At 45.2% G+C, this 12,098-nt stretch overlaps 1 protein-coding gene across 1 annotated transcript; it reads left to right on the top strand.

The window, feature by feature from the left end:
* Window positions 1–1,915: 1,915 nt before the first annotated feature.
* On the top strand, window positions 1,916–8,618 carry BCL2L15 (BCL2 like 15). Its single transcript, XM_062193492.1, has 5 exons — window positions 1,916–3,188; window positions 3,292–3,421; window positions 4,252–4,373; window positions 7,075–7,299; window positions 8,522–8,618. Exons 2-5 carry the CDS (start codon window positions 3,304–3,306, stop codon window positions 8,537–8,539), a joined length of 483 nt encoding a protein of 160 aa, XP_062049476.1. The 5' UTR covers window positions 1,916–3,188; window positions 3,292–3,303; the 3' UTR covers window positions 8,540–8,618.
* The last annotated feature ends 3,480 nt before the right edge of the window (window positions 8,619–12,098 follow it).

Here is a 12,098-nt window from a genome sequence, read left to right as displayed (position 1 = left end):
GACCATTTGGAGAGTAAACCGAAGGATGGAAGATCTCTCTCTCTGTCTCTCCTTGGCTCTCTATAACTGCATTTCAAGTCAAATAAATACATCTTTTTTTAATAAAATGGCCCTTTAACTGTATAGAAACAATTGTTGCTTCTAGTCTAAAGACAATTTATGATCATTTTAAAAAATTAAGATTTCCTTTGAGCAGTTTTAGATTCACAGAGAAATTGAGAAGAAGGTATAGAGATTTTTCATACATCCTTTGCCACCACACATGTATGGCCTCTCTCCTTATGAATGCCAGAGTTGTATATTCTAATTTTTATAACTTTCATCCAAATTCCTCTTGGCCTTTTCATGGCTCAATAACTAATTCTTTTTAGCACTGAATAATTATTTATCTGGATATACCAAAGTTTACTTTTTCATGTACTAAAAGACATCTTGATTGCTTCTCAGTTCTGGCAATTATTATTTTTAAGATCTATGCACTTATTTATTTGAAAGACAGAGTGACAGGAGAGAGAGAGAGAGAGAGAGAGAGAGTCAGAAAGCTCTTCTACTTGTTGATACTCTCTTCAAACAGCCGCAACAGCCAGGGCTGGACCAGGCCAAAGCCATGAGCCAGGAACTCCAACCTGCTGTCCCACATAGGTGGCAGGGGCCCAGGTACTAGGGCCATCTTCTGCTGTCTTCCCAGGCACATTAGCAGGAAGCTGGGTCAGCAGCAGGGTAGCCAAGACTTGAACTGGGACTCTATGAGATGCAGGCATCATAGGTGGTAGCTTAACTTGCTATGCCTCAATACCGGCCTCAAGTTTTGACAGTTATGAATAAAGCTGTTTCAAATATCCATGTGTGTGTGTTTGTGTGGACCTAAGTTTTCAGCGTCTTTGGGTACATACCAAGACATGTGATTGTGGATTGTATGGTAATAGAATGTATAGAATATGTCAAACTTTTCTAAAGTAGCTCTATCGTTTTGCACTGCCCCCAGCCCACTGCTACCCCACCGCAAATGAGCATTCCTGTTGCTCCACATCCTTGCCAGCATTTGGTGTTATCAGTGTTCTGGGTTTGGCCATTCTAATAGATATGTTGTAGTTATCTGTTTTTTAAAATGGAAGGAAACAGAAGGGTGACTGGTTATTTTGCAAGACAGAAATTCTGTTCTGAACAACTGACTATTTGTGCTTGAATTTTTTATGAGTTTTTTTAAAAAGATTTATTTATTTATTTGAGAGGCAGAGTTACAGACACAGAGACAGAGACAGGGAGCGCTCTTCCATCCACTGGTTCATTCCCCAAATGGCTGCAGCAGTTGGAGCTGGACAGATCTGAAGCCAGGAGCCAGGAGCTTCTTCTAGGTCTCCCATGTGGGTGCAGAAGCCCAAGCACTTGGGCCATCTCCCACTGCTTCCCCAACCATAAGCAGAGAGCTGGATCGGAAGTGGAGCACCCAGAGCTCAAACAGGTACCTGCATGGGATGCCAGCACAATAGGAGGAGGTTTATTTTATTGCACCATAGCGCCAGTCCCATTAGTTGGAGTTGTTAAGATTTTCATCAGATGGCCGGTGCTGTGGCTCAATAGGCTAATCCTCCACCTTGCGGCGCCGGCACACCGGGTTCTAGTCCCGGTTGGGGCACCAGATTCTATCCTGGTTGCCCCTCTTCCAGGCCAGCTCTCTGCTGTGGCCCAGGAATGCAGTGGAGGATGGCCCAAGTCCTTGGGCCCTACACCCGCAAGGGAGACCAGGAGAAGCACCTGGCTCCTGGCTTTGGATCAGCGCCAACCGCAGCGGCCATTGGAGGGTGAACCAACGGCAAAGGAAGACCTTTCTCTCTGTCTCTCTCTCTCACTGTCCACTCTGCCTGTCAAAAATAAAAAAAAATAAAATAAAAAAAGATTTTCATCAGGTCAAATAGGTTGAATGATAGGTTGGCTCTGAGAGGTTTGAATGCTGCTTCTGAGACCCTGACCCATAATCTGGGTTTAGCTACATTCAGAAGGTGGCCACAACAGGTGAATATCCAATCCCAAGTTCTTTTAAAAACAATAATGGATTCTAAAAAAAAAAAAAAAAAAAAAAAAACCACACACACACAAAAACAATAATGGATTCTAATCCTGTTAGGAAAATGTCTTTTTCGTGTGTCAGATCCCTTTTATCCTAGTTATTAGGTTTTGGGCTAAAAGGAAGATATTTCCTTCTTTGTGCCTAATGAGTTCCTATTTATACTTCCAAGTTCATCTCAGGTGTTTCTGCAGTAAAGAAGCATCCCAGTCTCCGAGGTTTGCTTCCCTCTCACACTCTCAGTGCAACGTATCATAATAGGGCAAGACATCATGTGATTGTCATTTAACAGCTGTCATTTCTGCTGAAGTGTAAGCTCCCTAACACAAGAATTATGCCTGTATCATTTTTCTGTGTTATTTGTTGTGCTAAACAGTTCTGTGCACATAAGTGTTTAATCATCATTGTATGGTATGGCAAATAAATGCCATAATCAGAAGTTATAGCTTCAAAGCCTTCCTGTAAGTTATACCATACATATAACCTAACAGGAAGTATTTTTAATTTTTTAAAATAAATCTTAAGATTTATTTATTTATTTGAAAGTCAGAGTTACACAGAGAGAAGGAGAGGCAGAGAGAGAGAGGGAGAGAGAGAGAGAGAGGGAGAGAGGTCTTCCATCCGCTGGTTCACTTCCCAAATGGCCACAGCATCTGGGGCTCTGCCAGGCTGAAGCAGGAGTCTAGAACTCCATCTTTGTCTACCATGTGGATGTCAGGGGCCCAAACACTTGGGGGCCATCTTCCACTGCTTTCCCTGGCACATTAGCAGGCTGCGGATCAGAAGTGGAGCAGCCAGGACTCAAATCAGTACTCTGATATGGGATGCCTGTGCCATAAGCAGTGGCTTAACCCGCTGTACCACAGTGCTGACCCTAACAGGAAGTATTTCTTAATGATATTACCAAAGAGGCTCTTTCTCAATTCTATTTCAGTTTTAGATTTAAGTATAACCCTGGAAGTTATTCATTAATCAACTGGGTAGGGTGGGGTTCTGAAATAAGGAACTGAAAGTCTTGAAACAATCCCCAAGTGTGTGGAGAAGCTCTTTAGACACAGCTTTCTTAGCAATCAGCTATTTTTGAAGAAGGCTAGTGGGAAAGTGTCCAGGGCTACACGTTCAGGTAAGAAACTTAACAAGAGGTAGACACGTCTGTTGGTCTTCCAGTGTTTCTAACTCCCTGCTGAACTGCAAACTGCTTATTGTATGTTAAAACAACTCAACAGCAAACATCTAAAATGAAGACTTTTGAGGAGCAAACAGAATGCGTCATGAACGCTCTACTCGCAGACTTGCTGGGCCCAAAATTGCAGGTTGCTAACCGGAACCTAGGCAGCGCAGAAGAACCTGTTTCAGGTAAGCCTCCTGACCTGAGGTAGAGATTAAAGGGTAATAAGAATTTTTTTAAAAAGTTTTATTTATGTATTTGAAAGACAGAGTTACAGAGAGAGAGAGAGCGCGCTCTTCCATCCTCTGGTTCACTCCCTCAAATTGCTGCAAGAAGCTGAGCTTGACGCAGGCCAAAGCCAAGAGCCTGAAATTCCATCTAAGTCTCCATGGGGATGCAGGCACATTAGGGAGCTGGATCAGAAGTGGAGCAGCCAAGACTTGAACCAGTGCCCACATGGGATGCTGGTGCTGCAGGCAGTAGCTTTACCCCCTGCCACAGCACCGGCCCCTCCTCTTAAATTTCAAAAGGCAAAATGTAAGATTTTAGCATGCCTGAAAAGAAAGAGATTCTTTTTGAAGGCAGACAGAGACAAAGATCTCCCATCCCCTGGTTCATTCCCCAAAGGCCTGCAACAGCTAGGGCTGGAGCAGGCTGAGGAAGAGCCAGGAAATCAATCTAGTCTCTCACTGGATGGCCGGGTCTCAGCCACATGGCCTGCCACCTGCTGCCTCTCGGGGTGCGCGTTAGCAGGGAGCTGGAGTGGAGAGGAGCCGGGAGTGGAACCAGGCACTCCGATGGGACACAGGTATCCTAAGCTATGTCTTAACTCTTAACTGCTGCACCAGCCACCTGCCCCTGAAGGGAGATCTTTCTAGTGCTGTTGAAAGAACATCGAAGTTCTTGGGAAAGAGCAATGCCAAACTGTCAAGAAGACAGGAGAACTTTTCTTCATTGCCAGTTCCTGGGTCTTGCCATCCTTTCAAGCATGGTGACAAATGTGTTTTCTCCGTCTTAGGAGAGGCTGACTCTTTTGACGTGGCTATCATTGTTGGTCGCCTTCGGATGCTGGGTGACCAGTTCAATGGAGAGGTGGAAGCTGCTGCCAGAAATGTCATTAAAGAAACTGCTCCGGAGCAGGTCAGGTTTTTACCTCTTGCTATGGTTTGCTGCTTTTTTCTATTTCAAACTTCCTTTTCTTACTACTCCTTTACACTAGGACTAAGAATGTTCTGTGAAAGATTTGGGGACTTATATTCATTACAGGAAACACAGCAGGAATTGTCCAATTGCCATTTCTTAGGAGTTCATCAAAGCCCAAGTGGTACAGAGATGGACAGCTCTTGGCAAAGGCTGATAACCTTTTAGCTTGTCTTCGCTTGATTTTCATCAGAGCTGTGCTCAGTGTGCACAGAGCGTTTGTGTAGCAGGTTATTCTTGGCAAAGTGTCCTCTCTGCAGAGTGGATAGTGAGAGAGAGACAAAGAGAAAGGTCTTCCTTTTTTGCCATTGGTTCACCCTCCAATGGCCGCTGTGGCCAGCGCATCGCACTGATTCGAAGCTTGGAGCCAGGTGCTTCTCCTGGTCTCCTGTACGGGTGCAGGGCCCAAGCACTTGGGCCATCCTCCACTGCACTCCTGGGCCATAGCAGAGAGCTGGCCTGGAAGAGGGGCAACTGGGATAGAATCCGGCGCCCCAACCGGGACTAGAACCCGGTGTGCCGGCGCCGCAAGGTGGAGGATTAGCCTGTTGAGCCACAGCGCCGGCTGACTCTGCATGTTTTAATACTTTGTTGGGCATTGGCGTCACCCCCAACCTTGCTCCAAGGTCCCTAGTGAAGTCCACACAGGAAGTACAGGCAGTTTACAAGTCTGATATAGTGAGAGATGAACCCTTACAGCAGCCCTGTGGCTTTTCATCAGCACATAGATTACTGGCAGTAGAACTTGGACTTTGTATTAGATACAAAAATCATAAGATGGCATTCTAGGAGATATTGCTGATTAATATCAACAATGACAGCTAGTATGAACTCATCACTTACCACATGCCATTACAGTCTCATAACCATTATAGCCCCCTGTGAACCATCATAGAAACTATTATCCCTAGAGCAACCTGTCCTCATCTACATATAACACCAGGGGAGCAGATATCTAATGTGTTCACTGCTAGGCTCACAATAACTTGAACGGTAGAATAGCCAGGATTCGAACTGGGCGGTTATGGGATGCTGGCACTGCAGGCAGCGGCTTTATTCACTACACCATAGCAACGGCCCCAGTTGTTAGTTAAGATTTATTCTATTCATTTGGAAGGCAGAGTTACAGAGAGGGAAGACAGAAAGAAAGGAGAGAGATCTTTCATCTGTTGGAACCATCCATTGGTTCACTCCCCAGAGAGCTGCAATGGCCGGGATTGGGCCAGACACATCCAGGTCTCCCATGTGGGTATCAGGAAACCAAACATTTTGGCCATTTTCTACTGCTTTCCTAGGCGCATCAATAGGAGCTAGATCAGAAGTGAAGCAACCAGGACTTGAACCAGTGCTCACATAGGATGCTGGTGTCACAGACAGTGGCTTAACCCATTGTGCCACAACACTGGCCCCAAATTGCTCTTTTCCTCTTTGTAATTAATAAGTATTTTTATAGAGTGGTACTTTGATCTTATGTAAATATCCCCCTTTTTATCAAAATTTCAATCCATTTATTTCCATATCAGCATGGACCTATGAAGTCCTACTTTATTCTTCGAGGTAAAATCTGTGACTGTCATTTAGTGGCTCAGATTGTCTCAGATTTAGGTAATGGTAGCCCTTTTAATCTGGACTTTGTCTTTTTGATATGTCTGCATCATTTCTAACAGATATTATATTTCCCATATCCCAGCCTGGAACCAGCCATTCTCCAGAGAGCTCTGGTTTCTTTTAATGGAGAATGATATTTAGAAACTAAAATCTAGGGGCTGACGCCTGTGACATAGTGAGCCAAGCCTCCATCTGCAGCACCGGCATCCCAGATGAGCTCTGGTTCAAGTTCTGGCTGCTCCTCCTCCGATCTAGCTCCCTACTAATGGCCTGGGAAGGCAGCAGAAGATGGCCCAAGTGCTTGAGCCCCTGCACCCACGTGGGAGACCTGGAAGAGACTCCTGGCTCCTGGCTTCAGATCAGCCCAGCTGTGGCCATTGCAGCCATTTGGGGAGTGAGCCAGTGGCTGGAAGACTTTTCTCTCTGCCGCTCCCTCTCTCTCTCTCTCTCTCTCTCTCTCTCTCTCTGTAACTCTACCTCTCAAATAAATAAGATCTTAAAAAAAAATAAAGAAAGAAACTAAAATCTAGGCACCCTCTCCCATGGGTGCCCTTCTCAATTTATTTGGGCTTAGATACACTGCTCTGACCACTGTCATCTCCCCTCCCCCCCGCCTCCTCTCCCCAGTAGATCTGGCTTAGCCCCACCTAATGGCTTTTGGGCCAAATGGTTTGAGAAAGAAAGAGGAAGAGGACAAACTAATCTTTTCTCCCCCCACTGTAGTATGTCCTAGTCATTCAAATAATACCTTTCCAATGTGACCAGCTGTGCTATCATGTTCTCTGTAGTTTTCTTTCAAATCATTTTATTGCTATTGTTTTATCCTAAGCAATACTATCTGCAATCACGGATTTGAAGAGCTATTTATATATTTTCCTAAAGCCCCTTGAAATAACAGAATATTAAAATAAGAGAAGCTTGCCCATCCTCCCCTGAAGATTACCTCCGATGCGTTTGCTTTACTGGATTCCACCTGCAGCCTCTTGTATTTTCTGAGTGTTCCTTCACTGATACAGCCTGTCTCTCTCCTCAGGCAGCCACAGTACTCCAGGACACAGTGACATCTCTCAGCAAGGCTTGGTGCACTCAGGATTCCACCTTAGCATATGAAAGAGCCTTTCTGGGCGTGTCAGTGAAACTTCTGGAGGGTGTGGCCCGCATTGCTCCTAAAAAGGCAAGGCCTGTGGTTCGCTGCATGATAACTATGATCAACGGGTACAGAGCCATCCGGGAGTTTGTCGAGCGCCAGGGAGGTTGGGTGAGTATGTCAGGGCCCCTGTTTTTGCCACACATTTACACTCTTTTGGTACTAGTACCTGGGACTCCAGTTATGACCCTTTTTGTAAGGTGAAAATCGAGCAGGAAAACAGGCCTCCCTACTTTGCTAACAATGCCAGGATTTTCTTGCAATGGAAAAGAGGAGCAGACAGCAGCCTAGCCCGTGGGATTGGATCCCAGAGTCATACTGTCTAAAATGTTGATGTCAAGCTAGTCTCTGCTTCCTACATGTAATCATCTACAAAAGTTTATTGCTGGTGGAGTTAGCCTGGCTTCACTGTACTCCCTGGAAAATTTCTAGGTCTTTAGACATGTGTTGCTGAAGTTCAGAATCATTTTTTAAATGTTTATTTATTTGAAAGGCAGAGCTGGGGGGTGAGGGAGAAGAGAGAGATCTTCCATCCATTGGTTCTCTCCCAAATGCCTATAACAGCCAGGGCCAGGCAAGGCCAAAGCCAGGAGGAGGCAGGAACTCCATTTGGGGCTCCCACATGGGTGGCAAGAAATCAGGTACTGGAGCCACTATCTATTGCCTCACAGGCTCCTTAGAAGGCCACTGTATCAGAAGTGGAGACAACACTTGATCGCAGGCACTCTGATACAAAATGCCTGCGTCCCAAGCAGTGGCCCAACCCCCTGGGGCACAATGCCTGCTCCAGAATCATCTTAATATTGTTTAACAAAAAACAGTCTCATCCTCTGTAGTGGTAACTGCTGTAATTATTAGAACTTTAGGGGTTAGAGAGCTCTTGCCTCCCTTTCTAGGATCAGGAGAAGCCTTAGTAAGAGCTGCTGTCCCTGGCTACTTAGAGGAAGTTCCTCAAGACTATCCTTTCTTGGGGCCGACACCATGGCTCACTTGGTTAATCATCTGCCTGTGGCGCCGGCATCCCGTATAGGCACCAGGTTCTAGTCCCGGTTGCTCTTCTTCCAGGCCAGCTCTCTGCTGTGGCCTGGGAAGGCAGTGGAGGATGGCCCAGGTGCTTGGTCCCCTGCACCCGCATGGGAGACCAGGAAGAAGCACCTGGCTTCTGGCTTCAGACTGGTGTAGCTCTGGCCGTAGTGGCCATGTGAGGAGTGAACCAACAGAAGGAAGATCTTTCTGTCTCTCTCTCTCTCACTGTCTATAACTCTACATGTCAAATTAAAAAAAAAAAAAAGACTATCCTTTCTGACTATAGGATTTTCACTGTTCTTCCTAGGAAAATCTGGAGAGCTGAAGAAGAGGTGGAGTCCTTCCCCACACTGAATAGCGCTTCATTTTTGATCAGCTATTTGATTTCTGGCAATAAAAACAAACAAAACCAATCAAAAACCACTTTCTTTTTCTGGTCAGAACAGAACCTAGCTAAATAAGTTTATTTTCTATTGGTTGTTAAAGTCAGAAGCAACTCCTAGAAACCTATAGAGATTTAGCATTTTCTGTTTTCCCTTGAGCTGTAACGGGGTCCTACTGAAGCCAAGACTTCCAGAAACAAAGGAATGACTTTTAGTAGTGGAACTTCAGATAGGAAGGCAGGCTTTTGCTGGAGCCATTTTGGAGGATAGGGAGAACACTGGAAAAGATTTCTTTAGATGTAGCCCTGTCTGTGGGTGAGAATCTTATCTATGAATCTTGCAATCTAAAAGATTTCACTGAAGTTTTTGGTTGAAAAGCAAGGATTTTTTTTTGTTTCCAGATTCTTACCAAATTGTTAATTTCATCAGAGCAGAATTATTTTATGCATTTTAGATGTAGGAAGCCAAAAGTGACAGTTCGTTCATAGATCTTTCACCTAGAAAGGTCAAGGAGAGATACAATAGGTACTGCATTTTTATTGCACAGGGTGCTGGAAGTGCTGGCCCGCATGCAGGATAGCAGTGCCACCCAGCTTAGGTGAAGGCTGCGTACCACAGGAGTTTTGAAAGTGTGATTCACGTATCACTAGTGGATCTCATTAAATCGCTGAGTCCCAGGCCCCACCCCTAGAGATTCTGATGCTGAGCTTGGACCTAGGGACCTACTTTTTTTAACCAGCTCCGTGGGTGATTCTGATGCGCATAGCATTTGCTAACCAATCTTTACAGGAGTTGACAAAATAACAGACCATAGGCCAAATCTGACCTGCTGTCCTTTTTGGAATGTAAGTATTTATTAGAACGTGGCTACACTCACTTTTTTACATATTATCCGTGGTTGCTTTTGCACTACAATGGCAAAGTTGAATGGTTATGGCAGATACCATAGGGTCCATCAAGTCTGAGGTGTTGACCAGCTGGCCTCTTATGGAACAAACTTTCTGACCCCCTCCTCTGGAGCTAAATGAACATTTCTCCTTGAATAGTTGAAACTCTGTGGTAGCCCCAACAATTCCTGTCAATATAGTTATAGATAGGGTTTAAACTCAAAGATATTTACCTCTCGCTTTAGGACTTTGCCTTGAGAATATTAGCCAAAGAGCCGGGTGGCTCCTGAGACATTGAGGGAGGATGTACATTTCCTTGGCCCCACAAGTGAGAGTGGTTGGAAGTAAATCTGATGGTTTCTATGATCTGTGTATCTCAAAATATCTCTCACAATGTAATAGCTCGGTAGGTAATCATCAGGTACAGATTCCAGAAACCAGACTACTTACATGAATCTCCAGAAGAAATGTGTTGCTACATCTATTTATGAAAAGAGACATTCATGACTGGGGCTGGCGCTGTGGTGCACTAGGTTAATCCTTCGCCTGCAGCACCAGCATCCCATATGGGTGCCGGTTCTAGTCCTGGCTGCTCCTCTTCCAGTCCAGCTCTCTGCTGTGGCCTGGGAAAGCAGTGGAGGATGGCCCAGGTGCTTGGGCCCCTGCAGCCACATGGGAAAACCTGGAGGAGGCATCTGGCTCCTGGCTTCGGATTGGCGCAGCTCTGTTGCTGCCATTTGAGGAGTGAACCAGCGGAAGGAAGACCTTTCTATCTCTCCCTCTCACTGTCTGTAACTCTGCCTGTTAAATAAATAAATAAAATCTTAAAAAAAAAAAAAAGAGGCATTCATGACTTTGGGCAAAGTTTGTTGAGGTTAATCACTTCCCTTCCTACAGCCAACCATCTGGCAAAGAACTAAATATGTGATGCTGTTAATACTTTTATTTTTTCAACTTCTGTTTATCTCCCCTCTTCCTCAATAAATCACAATTGCTCAGTAATCCAGAAATGAGGTTTCTTGCTTCCCTTTAGTAGAAATTAGCTTTTTTTTTTTTTTTTTTTTTTTTTGCTGCCAAATAAGACACTTGACATACTCCTTTTGTCCCCTATGCTACTATAAACTCAGGATGGTGAGTTTTGTGGTATTTGACCTCTTAGGCAAAAATCACTGCTTTCACTTTGACTAATGCTGTTCTGTTTATGAAAGAAAATATTTCTGTCTAGCATTTGAAGTAAGTTTCAGCAGGTGCAATCTCAATCAGCTATTAAAGGTCAAAGACCAGCAGCAGCCTCCTCCTTTCATTTTCTTTCTCCTTATTGCCACTCTCTGTTTTACTCCACACTGCCCATAAAATGTTGGACTGTGAGTTTAGTTCCAGCCACTCTGCAGTATCTTGAGATTTGAAGATAGGGTGCCCCTTGGGTGACAGCAGGCAAATGGGCAAGGCAGCAGCTGTGGCCTGAGTGTTGTATTTGCAGCTAGGCCACTCTTTTAGGAGAGCTAAAACAACTGGGCTACGGGAAGAAGACATCGGAGCCCAGCGATTAAGAATGTGTTCAGATTGCCTGCTTCCAACAGTTTAGTTTCATCACAGGCTAATTATGTGACCTTGGCCAGTAACCTAATTCCTATGCACCTCAGTTTCCCCATCTGTAGAGTTGATTTAGTAGCTATTTCATGGGATTGTTGTGAGGGATAAGTGAAACAATACACGCTGGAAGGGACTTAGCCCAATGGCTGGCATATTTTAAGCTCTGTGCCATCAGCAGTTTGGAATCCCATGATTTGCAATGCACGAGGCTCTCGCTGGACTGTTTCCCTCCCCATGAACTCTTGTCTTCCCAACGCCTGCTGCTCTTGGGACTTTTCCTCCTGCCTTGTTGTGGGTGGTTTCTAAGTATGGCTTCTTTCCCTTCTTCCCAAATCCATATCTACGAACTCTAGGTCCCTGGTTCTGTAGGACCCTCTTGTCTCCCATGCTCTCCCAAACCGCCATGCAGCTGTCTCAAAATCTCAGTCATTTTTGCCTTCCTCTCTCCAGTCCAACTCACTCGGTCAGTCCCCTGCCTTCCTGTTTGCCTGCCTCTTCCTCCCAGGTTTTCTTACCACTTGCCTGAACCAGCCTCCTGCCTGGACTTTGGATTCATTGTCCTGTCCCAGTCCCGCCCCTGCCCTATTCCTGTGTGCCCTGCAGCCTGCTACCAAACTAGCCAAAGCTGTGGCTTCTTTGTCCATTGTTTTTTTTTTTTTTTTCTTTTTGACAGGCAGAGTGGACAGTGAGAGAGAGAGAGACAGAGAGAAAGGCCTTCCTTCCGTTGGTTCACCCCCCAAATGGCCGCCACGGCCGGCGCACCGCGCTGATCCGAAGGCAGGAGCCAGGTGCTTCTCCTGGTCTCCCATGGGGTGCAGGGCCCAAGCACTTGAGCCATCCTCCACTGCACTCCCAAGCCACAGCAGAGAGCTGGCCTGGAAGAGGGGCAACCAGGCTTTGTCCATTGTTTTGATTCCTTTTTAGAGATGGAGTAATTCACTTTAAAATTTAATATGCTATGTAGGGAGATGATGAGACATTTAAAAAGGTTATCAGAAGGGAGTGTTTGTTAATTAAAATA

This window comes from Lepus europaeus, chromosome 5 (genome assembly GCF_033115175.1).
Source record: "Lepus europaeus isolate LE1 chromosome 5, mLepTim1.pri, whole genome shotgun sequence".
NCBI lineage: Eukaryota > Metazoa > Chordata > Mammalia > Lagomorpha > Leporidae > Lepus > Lepus europaeus.
The sequence above is the reverse complement of the archived record's forward strand: the minus strand, read 5'-3'. Positions and strand labels throughout refer to the sequence as shown.